The 20,106-nt window shown below is 48.8% G+C and overlaps 1 protein-coding gene across 4 annotated transcripts in view; it reads left to right on the forward strand.

Moving 5' to 3' along the window:
- The first annotated feature begins 268 nt into the window (after positions 1–268).
- FGF13 (fibroblast growth factor 13) overlaps positions 269–20,106 on the forward strand; it is a 475,115-nt gene continuing 455,277 nt past the window's right edge. For 2 of the 4 annotated variants that reach the window (XM_082717579.1, XM_082717581.1), the window contains exons 1-2: positions 269–440; positions 1,619–1,832. In XM_082717579.1, coding sequence (XP_082573705.1) covers positions 1,784–1,832 — 49 coding nt within the window. In that variant the 5' untranslated portion in view covers positions 269–440; positions 1,619–1,783. Of the gene's footprint in view, positions 441–818; positions 947–1,618; positions 1,833–20,106 lie in introns of those variants that run through there. The other 2 variants (XM_082717580.1, XM_082717582.1) reach the window with 1 other exon arrangement.

The raw sequence follows: 20,106 nt of genomic DNA on the forward strand, positions 1-20,106 counted from the left end.
TTGTACAATCTTAAAGCACTTTTTCTTCTAGTTCAAATCTTCGGGGACCTTCCCTGTGCTTTGTCACTAGCATGCCCTAAGCGACATGCCGATCCCACTTACCCCTCTCCAGCCCTCGCCCCCAGTGCCACCTCACTCCCTTTGCTTGGGGTTGGTTCTCCCGGATGGTGGGCACTCTTCGCGCCCAGTTTGCCAACCAGAGCGATCAGCCCTAGGAGGAGGGGCCTGCGTGAGGGGGTGGCGGTGGGAGGCGGCAGCCGCCGCGGTCAGTTTCACTCTCTGCCCCAGTGCCACTCAGATCCCAGCGCGCCCTTCCTCCTGCCCGGAGAGCCCGGCTGTCTCAACTTGGGCAGCTGGCCAGAGGCGAGAAGTCGCCGACTTCCCGGACTGAGATTCCACCGCTCGGTGCAGGCAGCTGCCAGCAGCGGAGTCCCCAAAGTGTAGGTGACGACGAGCGCGGGCCCGGGCGGCGCCGGGGGGTACCGGCAGGTGCTGGGAGCCGAGGGGCCTCGCCGGGACTGGGTGGGGGTGGGCAGGGGCGCGCGACGGGCTTCGGTCTCGGCGGCCGACGGTGCGAGCCCGCTCCGGCGGCGCCCGCGGGCCGGGCCTGCCCAGGAGGGGCCGGGGAGTGGGGTGGGGGTGGGGGGACGCCCGGCCGCCGCGCTTGCCCGCTCCGCGCTCCCCGTTGGGCTCGCCGGGGTTCTGCCAGCCGGCGGCTGACGTCGGCGCGCCCCTGCCGAGCTCTCGTCTTACTACAGCCGGCAGGCGGCTCCGTGCGCCCCGCCCTCGCCGGCCCCCGCCCCCGCGTGCCCACACCTTGCCGTTTATATAGAATGTGCCGCGGGCTGAATTCGCGGCTCTCTGGGACCGGAGAGTTCTCGGGAAGGAGAGCGCGAGCGAGGGAGCGGGCGAGCTCCGAGGGGGTGTGGGTGTAGGGAGAGAGCAGGTAAGGGCCGTCGGTTCCCGCTCCTCCGCCCGCGAGCCCCTCGGCCCCCCCCCCTTTTGGCAAAAGAATAGCAACCTGGAAATCGATTACACGGAAAGAAAGGGGCGACCCTCCCCTCTCGATTCTCCGCGGGCGAGGAGCGGCGCGGCTCTGCGGTGTAACAGGCTCACACGTTGCTCATCACATGTTCAAACATTTCCCTTTCGGGGAGGCTCGTTATTTTTAAGTGAATATTTTCGTCTTTGTTTTGATTTTTTTTTTTTTCAACCTTCCTCGGGTTTTTATTTCGATTGAGTTGGCGGCCCGCAGCGGATTGAGAGAGGCGGGGGGTGGGGGGGAAGCCTCCAGCCGGCGCGCGGGCAGCCCACCCAGGCAATTCCCCGCGCGGCCAGCGCCGGCCCGGAGAGCGGCCCGCGCGGAGCCCGGGGAGGCCGGCGGCGGAGCCGGGAGCCCCGGCCGCACCTCTCGGCGGCCCCGGGCGGGCGGGCGGGAGCGGCGAGCGCGGCGGGCGCGGGGCGCGGAGGGAGCGCCGCGCCGCTTTGTCTCTTCACTTCTGGAGCAAGGCGAGCGGCTCCTCCCGCGGCCGGGCGCTCGGGCTCGCGGCGGCGGCGGCGGCAGCGGCGGCGGCGGCTCCTCCTTCACCCCTCTGCTTTCCTCCCCACTCTCTCGCAGGCAGCGGCGGCGGCGGCAGCGCTGGGGAAAAGCGGATCCCGCCCCGAGCCACACCGAGGGGAGCTCGCGGTCGCGACTTGCCGCCCCTAAGCGCTCTCCGAAGTCCGGCCCGCTCGGCGAGGACTTCCGTCTCCTGGGCGACCCTTGTCAAGCAAGCTGGGATCTATGAGTGGAAAGGTGACCAAGCCCAAAGAGGAGAAAGATGCTTCTAAGGGTAAGTCCGCCCGCCGGCTTCCCTTCCCTTGGTTTTTCTCGCCCCCTCGCGTGCGCGCCGCCCTTCGGCAGCTCCCTGCCTCCCCTGCCGGAGCCTAAGCTGCCCGTGACCTCTGCGACCCCGGGCGAGAAACGGGGGGGGGCCCGCTGGGGGGCCTGGGGTGGCACCACTTTCCCTCCTTCCTCGTGGAATTGTCGCCCCGCGAGTGCCTCCAGCCTCTTCCACTCCCCCTCTGGACGCACCGTGGTGGCGCTGCGGGCGACCGGAGCTGCTGCAGCCCAGAGCGCCGGGAACAGCGCTGCCGGCTACCGGCCGGCCGCCTCTCCGTGCGAGTGCATGTGTGTGCGTGTGCGCGAGTGTGCATATGTGTGCTGCGCGGGTGCAACATGGTGACATACTCAGGAATCTGCCCCCCTCAGAAACCCAAGCTCGAATCCACCTTCAACCCCCTCTCCCCGCCCCCAATGCAAACAAAGAGCCTGGCCGAGACGTAAAACCCCTCCCCCCACGCTCCTTTCCCTCTCACACCCCTCTGCCCCCCAACTCTCTAACCCCTCCCCAGAAGGCAGGAGCTTGCAGCCTTCCACACGCCGCGTGCAAAAGTGAGCAATCCCGGTGCCCCGGCGCCGCCCGCGCTGCGCCTCGGCAGCGCAGCCTCGCCAAGCCCCTGGAGAACAAAGGCTGCTGTCCCCTTGCCACTAGTGCCCAGCGGGAGCGGGCCTCCGCGGGAGAGGACAGTCCCCTCCCTCTGCTCTCTGGGGTTCAGCCACCTGGCCCGGGGAGCCCGGCTGCCTGTCCCCCGGAGTGTGCCTCTCGGCCTGGGGCCTCCCACCGGCGGGTTGGGGAGGCGCAGCAGAGCAGGGCTCCCACCCGGGAGAACTCGGAAGAGGGAATGGGGGGGTTCCTCCTGACCTCCGCCAGCACTAGCCTTCGCCTGGCTAAGGACCCGGCTTAGCTCCGGAGTGTCAGCTGGAGACCAGCATCCTGGGAGACCCGGGTTCAGGGAGAGGCGCAGAGAGGGGTGTGGTAAGAGCAGTCGGGAAACGGCAGGTTCCTTAGATGCAAGTGTCCGGGGTGGCTCCGAAGCAGACGCCTGGAGTGGGCTGGACTGGTTCTGAGGGCCCCAGGCGCTCTGATCCCAGTCCACGCTGCAGAAGTGGGGCTGCAGGGAGGGAGCCCCAGCTTTCATTCACGGGCCCCTAATTCTTCCCGGGAACCCTGTGGCCCCCTTCCCTCCCACTCTGTCCCTATCCCTTTTTATCATCGCCTCCTTCTGGCTTCTCAGAACCCCCCCCCCTCCCCAGATGCTAGGGCAGCACCAGCCCTCCCCAGCTGAAAGTTGTCAAAGTCTTCAGCTCAGGGCCTTTATCCTTGTTTTTAAATGGAGTCGATCTCTTCCAATTAGGCAAAGCGTGGAGGAAAGGCTGGCAAGTTTGTGGTGGGTACAGATCTGTTGTCCTAAGGGAGGATGTTGTCACTGGCCTGGCTGCAGGCTGGAGTTGAGCCCCTTCCGACCTCCTCATAGGTGCTGGCTGTTCGAAGCACGCAGATGAATTGAAACACTTAGAAAGTAGAACTCTGGGTGTGCATTTCCAGAGCTTTCCTCATCGTAGGTAGTCTTAGACAGGCATTCATACGTTTAAGAGAAAATGACTTCAGATTCCTTAAAAGATTTTGTTTTACCGGGAGGGCCCAGAGAGGTAACTGCATTGGAGGGCCGTAGCCCCCAGTTTAAAAAAAAAAAAAATATATATATATATATATATATATTTATTTATTTTCAGCATAACGGTATTGATTGTTTTTGCAGCACACCCAGTGCTCCATGCAATCCGTGCCCTCTCTAATACCCACCACCTGGTTCCCCCAACCTCCCACCCCCTGCCGCTTCAAACCCCTCAGATTGTAGCCCCCAATTGATCTAGCCCGATGATTCCCCTTCTGAATCTGGGAGTACTTCAGGTTTGTTTCTGGAACTTTGGTTCCTGACTTCCAGCAGGTGGTTACCTAAGGTTTATTTCAGGCTGCCTTTGGGAGGGCCTTGAATCCAAATTCATTCATGGAAAGTGAGTTGCTGTCTTAGGAGTATTATTTGCAATTGTCCAAAATGGGGTAACAAGTCTGGAAGCATTAGGACAGGTCTCTGTAACTCAATAATGAATTTTTTTACTGGGCATATGTCATAACATTTTCTTGCGTTGACTCACCACATTTGAAACCGAATACCTCTCTGTAGGAATTATATAATTAGCATTTGGAATTATGGTTGTAATTAGGAGAAATTAAAGTAATTTTATAAGACAACTTTTAAGAAAGGAGTTTACTTTCCCCAGGAGATGGGACTCTTATGGCTGCTGAGAGCGGGAGTTCCATTTCTGCCTCTGTTGGTTGTTGAATTTAGAGCATTTTGAAAATAGTCAATGCGTAATAGTTAGCTTTTTCTCCTTTCAAGTATGTTAAAAGCCTTATGTGGCCAAATTTTAAAGACTACTTTTTATGTTAGAGATGAAAGATACCAGGTTTATTTCTATTTTAACCAATAAAGTTTTCTGATCATATTCATGAAGAGGTTTGGTTTTTTTTACAAATTTCCTATGTATGGGTTATTTTTGAAATTTTTTTTTTTTTAAGTTTAAGGGACTCATGAGCACACTCTTTGCAACATGGCAAGATACAGGATTGAACATTTACTGGATACTCTGAATATCCACACATCTGATTTTGAGCAACAGTGTGTCAATGATTGAATCAAGTCAATTATTTGAATGAACTTCATAATCTGTTTTCAGAGCTACTGTTCATTTAAATTCAGCCTGCACCTCATCATCTGGGGTTCATGCCCACAGCCTAGAAGACTATAATATAGTGCTTCTAGAGTTTTTAACCACAAATAGTAGGTAATAAGTAAGTTATGTCATGCTGCGAATGAAATATGGCTTTCCCCCATATTTCATTCAGACACACAAATTGCCAATTGTCTTTAAATGACGTTCTCTTGGACTCATTGAGGTTAAGACCAGTCTCAGTGATGGGCAATAATCTTTTTGATAATCTTTTAATAACGAGCCAGATGAGATCGTCTGTCTTCTTCCTGGGAGGGTGGGAATCTTGATTTTATTTGAAACTATGAAAATGGCCTCTTGTGTAGCAAATCACCTTTTGTGCCTTTCTTTAGGCTTTACATAAACTTTTAATTTGGCCGATGTGTATATATAGTTAGCAGCACCCGGCTTCCTGAACAAACCGAAGGACCTATTTCCATTTCGTAGAAGAAGAAAGTGTAACATTTGTTTGTTCAAAGCGATATTCACTTAGCTTTGACTCGCTCCTCTACCTTGTCACGTAAAATCTTCTCTCGGCAGTTCTCTGTCGGAAAAGCCCTCAGTTAAGGCTGTGTCTGCTTCCCTGCAACAGTGTTACGTGGCATTCAGAAAACATGTATGTAGCCTGCTCCAGATGAAACCAAATCATCCCTGGATTGAGTAAAAATGCTAGCCAGTTCCTGATTTCAAAACCGCCATTTGGCTTGCAGCTACCTGTCTGGGGTTGGGTCTGTGTTTTCAGCCACCTTTGCCCCCTGTGCTTGTGGACAGCCAGCTCAGCCAGGCAAATTTCAAGGCCCTGTGATGTGGGCTGTGGGTTCTCTTGGGAAGACAGTCCATGATAGCGTCAGGCTGGGCTTCTGCTGGCGGCGGGTGATGGAGGACAATTCCACACATAGTCCAAGAAACCAGCGCCTCGCACAGTTGTTGCTGTAATGGACTGTGGTGCCCGCGTGCATTTCGGGGCACGGCTCAGTTTCTGCTTCCTTCCCGGCCGTTTCCAATAGCCTCTCTAACCATACCTAAGGACAGGCCCTTGTGGTCCGGCAGCCAGCATATCAAGTATTGAACCCCGAATGCCATTCCAAAAGATCATCTCGGTCTTGGGGGATTACTGTAATAGCTTCCATCAAGTGCCTTTCTCGGATTTGGGCCAGGCAAAGCAGGTGTTCAGAGGTATTTTACCCACAAGAAATCATGACGCTGGTGACGTCTTACTAAAAACTGACCATCATAATCTACCTATTACTCATGTAGGGACTTGTTTTTTCACCTTGTGGTTAAATCATTATGGGCCAGTGGCCCATTGGTTTTATGGAGTGTCGTAAGCCCTGCGTTTTCTTCTGTGCCGAGGCCAGTGATCACCACCTTGGTGAGGGTGTGTGTCCAAGAACATCTTGAATCAGAAATGTCAGTCGAATCAGAAATGTCAGTCGGTTCTTGGGGATAGGTGCAGAAGTCCTCTTCATTGTGGTTTCTAGTGGCGTGCTGCTTTGTGATTGGCAGAGGCTGAAGGGAGAAGGAGGAACACGTTGGGGCATGGGTTAGGGTCGCTGTATCTTCTTACGGAGTGTTCCTTCCTCTAAGTCTCTTTCTGGTACAGTTCAGATCATTAAAGGGGCTAGGGTGTGTGTCCGCACGGTGGAGATGTGGGTGGCGATGGAGTGGGAATGGACTGGGGGTTGGGGCCCGGGTGAGTAGCAGAAAGTGAGCTGTGGGGCCAAGGGGAAAGGGCTGAGGTCCGCGCCTATGGTGGCCCCGAGAACAGGACTGGAACAGGGGATGGCATGGGGGTCGGGGTTGGCTGGTAAACTGGAGGGCTGAGTTGTGAGGCAATGAGTGGGGAGATGAAACTGTTAACATCCCAGGTCTCTTTGCAGCTGTGCTGTTTGATGTTTAAATCAACTCCTCATTCTGGGAATTACAATCAACACAGAACCACCAGAATGTGTTGCAGCTCTTCAAATATATCCAATAAAAAGGCTTTCTAGTGTCTGCTTCATTATGGCTTATATTTTCGGAGTTGAGAAATTTGAAAGGAATAGAAAATAATTGCCACGATTAAACAATTCAAAGAGAAAAATCCCCATGAATTAAAGTACTGCGGGTGGAGGGGGTCCCACACGTCTGTCACTTTGCCAAGCTTACTATGCTCCATGAAATGTAAAGATTAGGTACGTACTATGGTTTTTGCATTTAGCAGAGAAGACAGAGGTCCGCATAAATCATTGTCCACAGTCACCAGTTTCTTTTTGGCTCTCCAGAAGACACATTAGCTCCAGGATTTCTCAGCATGGGCTGAGGAGTGGGCTTCAGGTTCACCGTACTGAGAAATGATTCAACTTAGTCCTCACCAACTTGAAATGCCGCTTATCTGTTTGTGACATACTGGTTCTACAAACTCCCCTGAATCAGATATCTGACATTGTTTTGTTTTTTTTTTACTGTGGCATTTTTGTCACTTTGGTGAATGCAATATCTTGATGAGACATTCATTGGGGGTGTGGATTTCTGGGTAAAGGTATTAATTTCCTAGAGAAGGTGAAATAGCCTATAGTGATCATTATGACGACCTCTCCAGCCTGCAGGTCTCATTTCCCCTTGGGTTGGAGGCCGTTTCTTTTTCCTCTAAAGCAGTGTTTTCCGGGGTATTAACACTGAAAACGGGAGTTTCAGATTAGAAAAGAGATATATTCTTGGTTCTTGGGGCATGATGGAAATGGGGGCTAGTGTATTAAGAATCAGGGTTTGTAAGAGACAAGAAGCCCAGATTACAATTACTGTGTGTTGAGATTTTTGTAAACCAAGGCAGTCCTTTTGCCCTAGTCTTTGTGCCTCTGCCCTTTGTAATTACTTTTCCACATCGACTTTCAAATGGAAATGGTTTTAGCCTCACTGGCTGATGACCTTCTCCTGAGGCAAGGGGCAGCCAGTAGTAGGTGTCCTTGTTCTTTTAAACTCTGGCAGCACCCTTGGCTTCTGTTGGTGTAAGGTTCCGGTTGACATTCTAGAAGGTGCAGTAGGGCTGGGATGAGCTGGGTTGCTTGCTTGGCCTGCCTGCTGAGACCTCTCTGCAGAGACCTCAATCAGATACTGTTCGGACAGTCACTATTTGGCCTAAAGGAATTCTCAGGTGTACATGTCCATTCTTTCTGGATTCTGTCAGGAGGGCCTGGGAAGAAAGAAAAAAAAAATCTTCAGGTGAAAGGCAGGCCTGATCAGAGGTCAAATTAGAAAATAGTTCATTTTTAGGGGTGCCTGTGTGGCTCAGTGGGTTAAAGCCTCTGCCTTTAGCTCAGGTCATGATCCTGGGGTCCTGGGATCGAGCTCCGCATTGGGCTCTCTGCTCAGCTGGGAGCCTGCTTCCTCCTCTCTCTCTGCCTACTTGTGATCTGTCAAATAAATAAATAAAATCTTTAAAAAAAAAGAAAGGTTAATTTTTGGGACGCCTGGGTGGCTCAGTTGGTTAAGCAGCTGCCTTCGGCTCAGGTCATGATCCCAGAGTCCTGTGATCGAGTCCCACATCGGGCTCCTTGCTCAGCAGGGAGCCTGCTTCTCCCTCTGCCTCTGCTTGCCATTCTGTCTGCCTGTGCTCGCTCTCTCCCCATCTCTCTCTCTGATAAATAAAATCTTAAAAAAAAAAAAGGTTAATTTTAAAAAAAGATTTTATTTAGGGGCGCCTGGGTGGCTCAGTGGGTTAAAGCCTCTGCCTTTGGCTCAGGTCATGATCCCAGGGTCCTGGGATCAAGCCTCACATCAGGCTCTCTGCTCCGCAGGGAGCCTGCTTCCTCCTCTTTCTCTCTGCCTACTTGTGATCTCTGTCTGTCAAATAAATAAATAAATAAAACCTTTTAAAATTTATTTATTTATTTATTTATTTGTGAGTGAGTGAGATAGCCAGAGGGAGGGAGCCCCATGCAGGGTTTGATCCCAGGACCCCAGGATCATAACGTGAGCTGAAGGCAGACACTTAACTGATGGAGTCACCCAGGCACCCCGAAAATAGTTAATTAAAAAAATAGCAGAAACCCAATTTCCTTTTGTGTAATTGCAGATTACACACAGTAACTTACACAAATCTTAAGCGTGCCTCTTGATTAATTTTGACAAATGTTTACACCCATGTAATCAAGTATCAAAATCAAGTTATAGAATATTTTCATCCCCCCAGGGAGTGCTCTCATTTTCCTTTCTTGTCATTCCCTCTTCAGAGGCAGCTTCTCTTTTGAGTTTTGTCATCATACTTTTAGTTTTGCCTGTTACTGAATTTAATATCAGTGAAATCATGCAGTTTCTGACAGCTAGTCACCTCTCCTTTCAGGAAGCTTCCTTTCTCACTTACATACACACACACACACACACACACACACACACACGGGCACTCAACAGGGTCTTGTATTTGGCTGGCCCATAAGGAGTATTTGTTGAATGTTCCCAGAAAGGTAAGGAATTCTTTTAAGCAGGGGTATGTTGCATCATCATTTAAAATTTTTTTTTAATTTTTAATTTTTTAAAGATTTTATTTATTTATTTGACAAAGAGAGATTGAGTGAGAGAGGGAATACAAGCAGGGGGAGTGGGGCAGGTGGAGAGGGAGAAGCAGGCTTCCTGCTGAGCAGGGAGCCTAATGTGGGGGCTCTATTCCATGTCCCTGGGATCATGACCTGAGCCAAAGGCAGTCACTTAACAACTGAGGCACCCAGGTGCCCTGGGATCTTCATCTGATAACAATGACAGTAATTATCCTAGTTCTCATTACTATAGTAGTTTCTAAATTATTGAGTACTTACTTAGTAAGCATATATTATTTTTACATATATCTCATTTAATCTTCCTGACAGCCAAAGAAAGTAGCGATTAGTGTTTACGGGCTTTAGAGATGAGAAAATTGAAGCTTACAGATCTATTATAGCGTTATGAGGTCATGTAGCTAGTGGGTTGTACCTAGCGCAGTGATTGGCATTGTAGTAATTAGTGAATGATTGTGGAATGCATGTAGCAGAACTCATTGGTCCTGTGCTCTGTTCATTTCCAGTTTGTTGTCATATCAAAGCTGTGTGTTACAGAATGGCTCTGTCACTGTTTCACTTTGGTTTAATCTGATAGATGCCTGGGGATATTTACATTTTAAATAAGAATTGCCAGAGGCGGCCCTTTAACCCAAAGGAATTAATGTCCGGTTGACTTTTTGGCATCTAGGTTGGTTGAGTGAGGAAGGAATTTTGGTTAGGGTGTTAATAGTTTTTCTAAGTACTAAGGGATTTGACATGATGTAGCTCCTGAAATCTTCCTAACATTCTATCAAGGATAGACATACATATTATTAATATTCCCATTCGACAGATGAAGAAACAGGCCCAGAGACTAAGGCCAGTCTGAGGTCACTCAGCTAGCAAGATGGTGGAGTGAGGTTTTGAGCCATGCTGGACTGACTTCAAATCCACCTCTCTTTTTTGGGGGGGGGAGGGGCAGAGGGAGAGAGAGAGACTCTTAAGCAGGCTCCACGCCCAGCAAAGAGCCTGAGATCATGACATCAAATCGAGTCAACTGAGCCACCCAGGTGCCCCTCAAACCCGCCTCTTAACCACTGTGTCATAGTGCTCCTTAAGCAACACTGGGGATTCTTTCATTTCGGTTTGCAGAAAGACAATATTATTTCCAGTTTGCCAGTGACGCGGTGGAGAAGGGTGCCTAGGCACACGTGCATGGCAGCTCCAGGGCTCTGGTCCTCTGACAGCTGAAAGAATCTCCGAACACCTGTTTGAGTGGCTCTTCCCAGCCTGGGAGCGTAGAGGTGAAAGGAACTCAGTCCTACCTCTTACAGCAGCCCTTCCTTTTCCCTTTGGCCTTGACGTTCTGACTCTTTACTTTTCACAGCATATCCTCCCTCAGTTGGCCATGACTACGACTTGCAGGACTTAAGCATCTGTGGTTTGAAAGGAATGGTGCTTTTCTACAGAACTGTGTCTGGGAATTTGTTTCACCTGTGTTCTAAAGATTACACTTCCTCTTAATTCACTGCTGGGCGAAACTTCCAGTTGTTTATTTTTTTCCCCCTATTACGTGGCATATGCTTTCAGTCTGCCTCTCATCAGAATCATCTGTCTCATTTCCTTCTCTTTCTCAACCCTACCCCATTCTCTCTCCCTCCCTCTCTAGAGCTCCCTCTCTCCTTTTCTCTCCTCCCCTCCCTCCCTTGTCAACAGATGTCAGTGGTTTCATTAGCTGAATGGGGTTCCTTAGGGTATACTGGGCTCAGGGGAGGAATCTCATTTCTGCATTTTCTCCCTTGATAGCTATATTAACTTGAGTGAAGAAATCCACCCTTTAAAGTGTAGCTTCTCGGGAAGAGGTTTTCCACTACTTCTTATATAACTCATTTTAAATGGCAAAATAAAAAAAGTGCGAGCTTTATCTATTTACTTATTTTTTACTATTTATGCTGCCTTCAGTTAGATAATATTTCCAAAAATATATCTTGTTAATGGAGACACAGCCTTGAACGAGCATATTAATTATAGTTCTCAAAGTTAGGAATCATGTAGTTCTCTGTGCTGCAGAACCTATGTTTAACAGCCGTAATTAACAGGGCCGGCTGTAGTGCATGGTTATAGGTAAGTTTAATAACAGGAAACCCAGATCTCAAAAATCCCTCCAAATTATGGAGGTAGGATTTCTACAGCTCTTGAACTGGGGGTTAGTAAAGAGATCAAGTCCTTAAAATATTTCGCTTGCTGTTAAAAGCAGAAGTAAACCACCTAAGGCAGGCAGGCTGAGTGCTGTTCTTGAATATGCCTATAGATATTTTCAGAATCTTTTTCCAAGCATGACTTTGAAAGCATTATGAATTGACCTGCTTATTTTGCCTTTGACTTTGATTCTCTGTGTGTCTGCCTGCCTCTCCCGCTGGGGGTGTTTTTTGAACATTAAGACTTCCAAGAGCTTGGATTTGCGCGTGGTCTGCAGAGCACCGAGGACGAGGTGAGCCCTTCTGGAAACAGGGCCGGAGGCTCCTCCTCGCGGCTGGCAGTCCGGGGAAGGTTCGTTGGGCGACTAGCTGGGAACCGGACGGGGAGCGCTGAACGTTCTGGCTACCAGCGTCCCTCGGTCGCCGTGGATCTGGCAGGCGGCTTTATTACAAACCTCAGTGTGCTCATTAGCCTCGTGATGCGGCGGCTGCCTAAAAAAGAAACACGGAAAAGTTGTGTCACCGAAGGTGAAACTTGGCGAAGCGCTGCTGGGCGCCGGGCATGACGAAGCTCCTTCCCGGCGGCGGCGGGCAGCGGGCGGCTTTGCCCCCTCGCGCGGGTGCCCACGGCCCGGCCCGCCGGCGCGGGGATGCTGCCGAGAGAGCCGCGGCGCGAGCGGCCGCAGGGCGGTGTGGAGGGGGAAGGCTTCGGAGCCGGCTTTGCGCAGTCCTCCGCCTCGCGATCCGGCCGCGGGCGCTTTGCAGCCGGCGGGGGGCGGCGTTAAGATGGTGGCGGCTGGGCGGGGCCCGAGGGAGCGCCGCGTGGGGCCCCCTCCAGCCCTCTGGGCGTACGAGCTCGCGCTACACCTGACCCACCCGCCCGACGCCTCCCCGGCAGACGCGGGAGGCAGATTCCAATCAAACCCTTGAAGTGGGGGCTTGGCCAATACTCGAGCCTTGCTTTCTCTGCTTAATGGTCAATGCTAATCCGGTTTTAGCTCTTCAGAAACCCAGGATGATTCTTGAGCTGAACATTCAGGGCCGGATTTGAATTCACTGGGGCGCTTTTACCTGGCTTACCTTTCATTGCATCGATTTTTTTTTTTTTCATTACAAAATAATGCATGCTGAGCAGGGACAATTTGGAAAATCTTACAAGCATAGATAAGATAATATCACCCAAGGGTTCCACTCCTAGGTTGATTTGTTGAGATTTTCCTTCCAGCCTTTTTTCTCTGAGTTTTAGAATACAGGCATATACATGGCGAATTATCTTTGAGTATTTATGGGATCACACGGTATATACTATAACCTGCTCTTTTCGCTCAACAACATATTAGAATATTTTTCTATGTTATTAAAAATTTTCCACACCGTCCTTTTCAGTATGTGCATCCTGGGTGTGGACTTGGGGGATGATGAAGGAGAGATGGTAATTTTGTGCCTGTGGCTCCACAAACATTATCAGTATTTTATAAATGTGCATATGAATATGTATATATAAAGATATATATGCATGTGTAGATGTGTAAATATAAAATGAAACACATATAAACAAACATGCTTATGTCTACATAAATAGACATGCAGTATACTTAGAATAAATCCTCAAAGAAAAGACATCAAAAGAATCTTTGGCTTGTTGCCTTATAGAGCATTTATAGTTTTTTAAAAAATTTGCATCTTCTATTTTCTCTACAGTGGACATGTATAATGATATTAATCATGTAATAAAAAATAATGTAAACAAAATTCTGCTCATGGATTGTCTTCAAACTGCCTTTTCTGCTCCAGCTCGCACCATTTCTTGATCTGGAATGTTCTACCCACTCTTAGTACATTTTATGATTTGCCTCTTCTTCCTCCAGGAAGCAAGCCTCTATCCCACCCCTCCTGCAGGAACTGCTTGCTCCTGATACTGGGCTTCTAGTAGTCCCCCTGGGCTACTGTGGATAGCTCAGTGAAGAACTTTTCACCTGCTTATGACTGAGCTCCCCAACTAGATTGTAACCTCCTCAAGGGCCTTTTCACAAAACACGTGCTCAGCAAATGTGTTACTTAACCACATCGGTCAGCATCCTTCTTTGGTTTCTTTAAATGTTTCTGTACTAAGAAACTCCAAACCATACCAAAAGCCCTTAGAATATATCACATCTGGGTTTAATATTGCTAATTTAATTTGAGGTATAATCCAACTTTACAGGAGGCCATCTTCCATGTAAAACTGGCTACGTGGTTGTGGTTAAAGGCATGGATTTTAGAGGCACGGGTTCACATCTAAGTTCTTGTACTTATTGGCTATGTGGTCTTGGGCAAATAGTTTTTCTAAGCCTCTTCAGAATGGGAGACAGTTATGTTTTTCTCACATGTCTGTTTTATTTTTTATTTTTTTAAGATTTTATTTATTTATTTGACAGACAGAGATCACAAATAGGCAGAGAGGCAGGCAGAGAGAGAGGAAGGGAAGCAGGCTCCCCGCCAAGCAGAGAGCCCAATGCGGGGCTCGATCCCAGGACCCTGGGATCATGACCTGAGCCAAAGGTAGAGGCTTTAATCCACTGAGCCACCCAGGCACCCCCACATGCCTGGTTTAAAGGTGGAATGAGATAATGTATGGAAAACATCAAAGGCAATGCCAGCTACAGAGGGTTTGGTCCATGGTGATATCAATTAATACACAACTAAACCGCAGTGATTTTTGCATTGATTATTTGAGTTAGAAGGTTCCTTTTAGCAGGCTTGTTGGCAGTAGAAACAGATCTATAGAGTCACATATTTGACAGTCATAGTCCGATTTTAATGGATTTTCGTTCTACTAATTCACCCATTAATTTGCTTAGTATTTATCGAACTTTGTATGTGCGTGGACACTGCTGTAGAGACTGAGAATGCAATATATCAGGGCCTTCATGGAGCTGATATTTTGCAAGTTTACTTTGAAGAACTGAACTATCATCGCACCAAGGGGTTGTATGTCAATGAATGACCTGGAGCGACCACAGCCCCTGGGGCTCTATGCGGGCCAAACTACCAAGAGGGGCACCTGCAGGGAGTCGGACATGGGTTAATCATTTTCAGTCCAGTAACCACTTGGTAGAGCTCCCAGAACCTGCCTGGGCCTCAGCATCACTTCCTACCACAAACAGCCCCCCAACCCCCCGTGCTTATGATAGTTTGGTTCAGCAGAGGCTCAGGAATCCATATTTTTTGTAACTCTCCTCAGTGGAGTCTAAGGCACTGGCAGTTTCCAGACTTACTGCTTCTGGGTGGTGTTTCTCAAGCTGCCCAAACAATGGCCAGTAGGGTTTGCTAGGAAAACAATAGCCCACCCTCTCCCTCCTGGCCTGCGGAATCCCGCCTTCAGGAGAAGAGCTTCGTAATGTAAATTGTCAATAATGTAAATTGTCAACAAGTGTCTAGGTGATTCTAACCCCAGGCGAGTTGGGAAAATATTGTCCTGGAGACAACATAGGACCCCTGGAAATGAGGTGTAAATGTCCTTTTTTTTTGGTCAGCGGGTTGTCCATAGCTTTCAATACCTCAGAGAGCTCAGTGTCTCCTCCAATGTTAAGCGAGTTGGAGCCCAGAGGTCTCTGCCCAGCATCGTTACTGAGCAGTGGGCTGTGGGTCCCCAGTTTTCTCATGGGTTGAATTGATTAACCTTACACATGCAGATGTTTTGATGGGAGCCTCCTTTCTCCTGTGTGCAGTTCTTCTCACTGCCTCCTCTGTAGGAGAAACTAAGGAAAGAAAACAATTTCTCAGCCAAGACCCCTCCAGAGAGGACAGGGCTGGCCGGGAACTTGGGCAGCATTGGGGGTGGGGGGCGCTCTCAAATTGGCCCAAATAGTTTGATGACCATTCTGGTGGTTTGAACCTCAGTGAATCTTTATGTGCTGGGCTCCAGGGGGGTGAGAGTGGGACTTCTCAGATCTTCTCCTGCTGGTCTGGAGCAGGTGGGCAAGGGAACTTCCCTCGTTGGGTGCCACTTTCCTGTCTATATGTGGCAGGAGGAGCGGACGGGTAGCAGTGTGAGGGTTAGCTCAGGCCTAGGTGCGCTCCAAGCTCTTCTCGTCCTCTAGGCCCTAAGCACTGTCCCTCTGATTTGTTTACAACCAATCAAAGACATTGACCTACTACTGCTAGTTACTTTGAGTTATAAATGGTTTTTTCTTTCCCCGATGGAATCAGGGGTTCAGGCTGTATAGAATGACCTGGTTTGTATCACAAGAGCCTTTGGGACTTTGACAGTTTTCACCATTTAAAAAACACACAGCTCTCTCCCTCCACCCCACTGGACATAAAAGCAACCTTTGAATTTACAGAACAAAGAGGCTGTCTTTAAAGGGCAGCATGCACCGAAAGGGAGGAAAGGAAGTAAGATAGTCCATCCTCTTTTCTGAGGCCATTGTCTCCAGACACAAAACCGAATACCTTGGAAAATCTTGTATTGATTTTTAGCGCAGAGATATTTTTTAGCGCAGAGGATATCTCTCTAGGATCTGAAAAACCTGGCAGAAGATAATAAACTTGTTCCCCTGCCTTTGAGCCACAAGTTGAGTTGCTGAGTTCTGGTGGCTGGAGGCACTGAGAGTAGGTGGCCTGCTGAGTGAGATTCTGGCGAGGGTGCCTGGCTCTTGACCATATGGGAACACAAGGAGGCTCGGTTCGTACAAGCTTTGCCTCTGCAGCTCGGACTCAGGTGGTGAATGGGAGGTGGTTCCATTGTTTTATGAAAAGTCTTTCTTTTAATAGCATCATCTCTGGTGTATCTGAATGTTTCTTTCGGGTTCGAGGATTACTTGAGTAAAAATAAAGAAAGAAAAGCCAGCCTAGAGGCCTCTTGGGGAAGCGTTTGGGCTTCCTACAATTCCAAGTTACTGCTCAAAGTGGCTGTTTATGCTTCCCAGGTTGTTCTTGAAAATTTTTGTTTATTTTGTTTTTCAAAAGATTTACTTGTTTCTTTTAGAAGGGAAGAGAAAGGGAGAGGGGGAGAGAGCATCTTAAGCAGACTCCAGGCTGAGCATGGAGCCCAACGTGGGGCTCGATCCCACGACCCACGAGATCTCGGAACTGAGCCGAAACCAAGAGTTGGATGCTCAACCAACTGTACCACGAAGGCTCACCCCCCTCCCCCGACCAAGTGTGTTTATTTTTAATTTTTTTTTATTATGGCAAAAGAGACAACATAAAATATACCATTTTCATGATTTGCAGGCATGTGGTTCAGGTACCTTATGCACACTGACATCATTCTACGACCTTCACTGCTATGCTTCACAGGTTCTTAATCAGAGATGATAGCGATTGGGAGGGACCAGGAAAACCATTTGATTCAAGTTTCCCATTGCAGAGAAGAGGGAATCAGGCCCAGAGGAGACACAGTGACCTGCCCAGGGTCCTAGAGCAGGTTAGTGACAGGGGCCTGGCTTAGCGCTTTTCCTCATACCCATGCTAATAGCCCGAGGCAGGTGGCCTCCTTACCTTACAGGTAACAGAATCAAAGATTGGCTTATTTAGGATGCTTCCCTGACTTTTTTAATCAAGAAAGCAATCAATTGTTAGGATTTAGAGCCAGAAGGCCCTTCAGACACCATCTAGTCCAGATTCCTAATTTAAAATACTGGCTCTATTTGCTCTTTCTAAATCCAAATTGAACTTCCAAAAGATACTAACATTCTAATGTTTAAAACCTGGGCAGATTCTCTCCAAATTCTCTGTTGCAGTGACTCCATGGCATTCCATGGTTGAAACCAGGCCCTTTGTGGGTGGCTGTTATTAATAAGCTTTTCTTGGGATGTTTACAGTAACTGCTGTGACCTAAATAAGATTGCTTGTATTGTTTTTTTCCCCCACAAAGGCAAGAACATTTTAAAAAAGTGTGTTCCTCTCCTTTCATTGTGCTTATCCATGACTGAAAGAACTGAAGCGTTGCATTTTTTCCTATCTATGCGTTAAATGGAGAAACTTTCATTAGAAGGAGTATTTCCACATGAGTTGAATATTTGGGGCCTTTGTATACCATAACCAGTTTTTCTTAGAGTAGAGGTTCATGACACGGTACCATGTAATATTATAGCATGTCCCTTTTTAAAGTTTTTATTTCTACTGGGATAAAACACACATAGTGTAAATTACCATCTAACCAACCATTTTTTAAAAAGTTTTATTTATTCATTTATTTTTTAAGATTTTATTTATTTATTTGACAGACAGAGATCACAACTAGGTAGAGAGGCAGGCAGAGAGAGAGAGAGAATATGGAGGAAGCAGGCTCCCTGCTGAGCAGAGAGCCCGATGCAGGGCTTGATTCTGGGACCCTGGGATCATGACCTGAGCCGAAGGCAGAGGCTTTAACCCACTGAGCTACCCAGGTGCCCCTGAACAAGCATTTGATTCAGTGACGTTAAGTGTATTCACATTGTTGTGAAATCTTTCTGGAACTTTTTCATCTTGCAAAACTGAAACTCTATACCCATTAAACAACAGCCCCTACCCCACCCCCCCTAGTTCCCCCCAGTCCCTGGCAGCCACCATTCATTCCACTTTGTGGTTCTGAGAGTTTGACTGGATGCCTCCTAGGAGTGGAATCATAGGGTATTAATCTTTTCGCAACGGGCTTATTTCACTTGGCATAATGACCTCCAAGTTCATCCATGTTGTAGCCTGTGTCAGAATTTCCTTTCTTTGGAAGGCTGAATATTTCGTTGCATGTTGTGTGAGGGTTCTCTAGAGAAACAGAATATACTTATTGATATCAATATTGATATAGACCCATAAGAGGATATATATTATAATAATTGGCTCACAAGGTTACGGAGGCCGAGAAGTCCCACGCTCTGATGTGGTCCCTCAGTGCAAACATGAAGGTGTGAGAACCAGGGGGGCTGATGGTGTAACTCCTAGTCTGGGGAGTGGGAGAGAGGGGCCTGGTGCGAGTCCCGGAGGTCCAAGGCCCAGGAACCTGGTGCTCTGGTGTCTGAGGACAGGAGAGGACGACATCCCAGCTCGAGAAAAGATAGAATTTGGCCTTCCCAGACCTTTTTGTTCAATGGGGACCCTCAGTGGAGTGGATGATGCCTGCCCACATTGGCGAGGGCCATCTTCTTTACTCAGTCTATGGGCTCAAATGCTAATCTCTTCCAGAAACACCCTCATAGACACACCCAGAAATCATGTTGTACCAGCTTTCTGGGCATCTCTTCGTCCAGTCGAGGTGAGACACAAAAGTGACTGTCATAAATGTTTACACCACGTTTTTTTTTTTTAAAGACTTTTATTTATTTATTTGACAGATCGCAAGTAGGCAGAGAGGCAGGCAGAGAGAGAGGAGGAAGCAGGCTCCCCGCTGAGCAGAGAGCCTGATGCTGGGCTCGATCCCAGAACCCTGGGATCATGACCTGAGACGAAGGCAGAGGCTTGAACCCACTGAGCCACCCGGGCGCCCCTACACCACGTTTTCTTTATCCATTCTTCTGTTGATGGGCATCTGGGTCCTTTCAAGCTTTTGGTTTTGTGAATGATGTTACTGTTGAATGTGGGTGTTGGTTATTTTTTCAATGGACAGGAGAAGTTGTTTTAACACACTCTGTTTGTCTCCTCAATCTTTAGTCCCAGGTCATCAGAATAGCCTCGTCAATATAGTGAAGACCAGACCAAACCCTCCGGGACCCGGAGACCTGAGGTTTAGTCCAATGACTTGCAAGTTGGAGCACTGTGAGAGAAGGGTGAATAGGGCTTTTCTTGGTGCTCTTCGATCTAGTTATTGTTTCTAGTCTGATTTTTTTTCCTGTAGAAATAATCTACTTCCTCTGTGATAGCCTCCAGACCCCTCATCCCTGCCTTTGGAGTGGATTGTGCCTTCCCGTGCCGCTGCAATTTATTTCCCTTTCCTTTTTGCTTTGTATGTCTCTCCTACTCTCCTGTAAACTTCCTGATGCTGTCGTTCAGTTCTAGATTCCCAGTCCCTAGCGCGGAGGCTAGCCTGCACAGCAAACACAATACATGCTGGTTGGAGTAGAAATTCGACTCATTCTGTCATTTGGAAAATTTAAGCTTCCTAGTTAGTCTTGGAACAATTTGACATTTTTATTTGTTTTCTCTGCTGCTTTTATGTGTGAGACATGGCTTATGTTCAGGAGCACAAATTAGGTTTAAATATGTGGCAATTAAGTTTCTTTCTCAATCCCGTGTGGGGAATGGGAGAAACATTTGCTGAGTTCTTGGCGTCCAAGAGGGGGAATGGCCAAACCTGGACTTCAGTTTTGGTTTGTGTAGATTCGTGTAGGCCCCTCTGGCCTATGTCACCATGCCGTCCCCTCTCAGCCGCCTCCGAAGATGGTGTGTGCAGGTGGGGTGTGGGCCTTTGTGTCGTGGGGACGGGGCCATGAACGCCGTGTTCATATCAGGGCCCAGAATTCCCACGCTATGGCCTGGCCCCTCAGCCTTGTTTTTCACGCCCCCCGGCCATCTTCTGAGCCCTCCCTAACACCTTTGTTTGCTTCCGGAAATAGAACTCTCCCGAAGTGGGCTCCGGTTTCTAACAAAGCCCTTCACAGTGTTGAACATGTTCTGTTTCCCACGGGTGGGCGGAGAGCGTGCAGGTGCGTTTGCTTCAGGTGAGAGACAACACTGTAGAAACACACGCCTGGGAATCTGGACACCTTTCTTTCCTTCGGAGAGCACCAGCCATATGGCAGGCTCCGTGCCAGGCTCCGGGGAAACTGAGGAGGGAGAACGTCCCTGCGCTGCTCGCAGGGAGCTG

Source organism: Mustela nivalis, assembly GCF_964662115.1.
Source record: "Mustela nivalis genome assembly, chromosome: X".
Lineage (NCBI taxonomy): Eukaryota > Metazoa > Chordata > Mammalia > Carnivora > Mustelidae > Mustela > Mustela nivalis.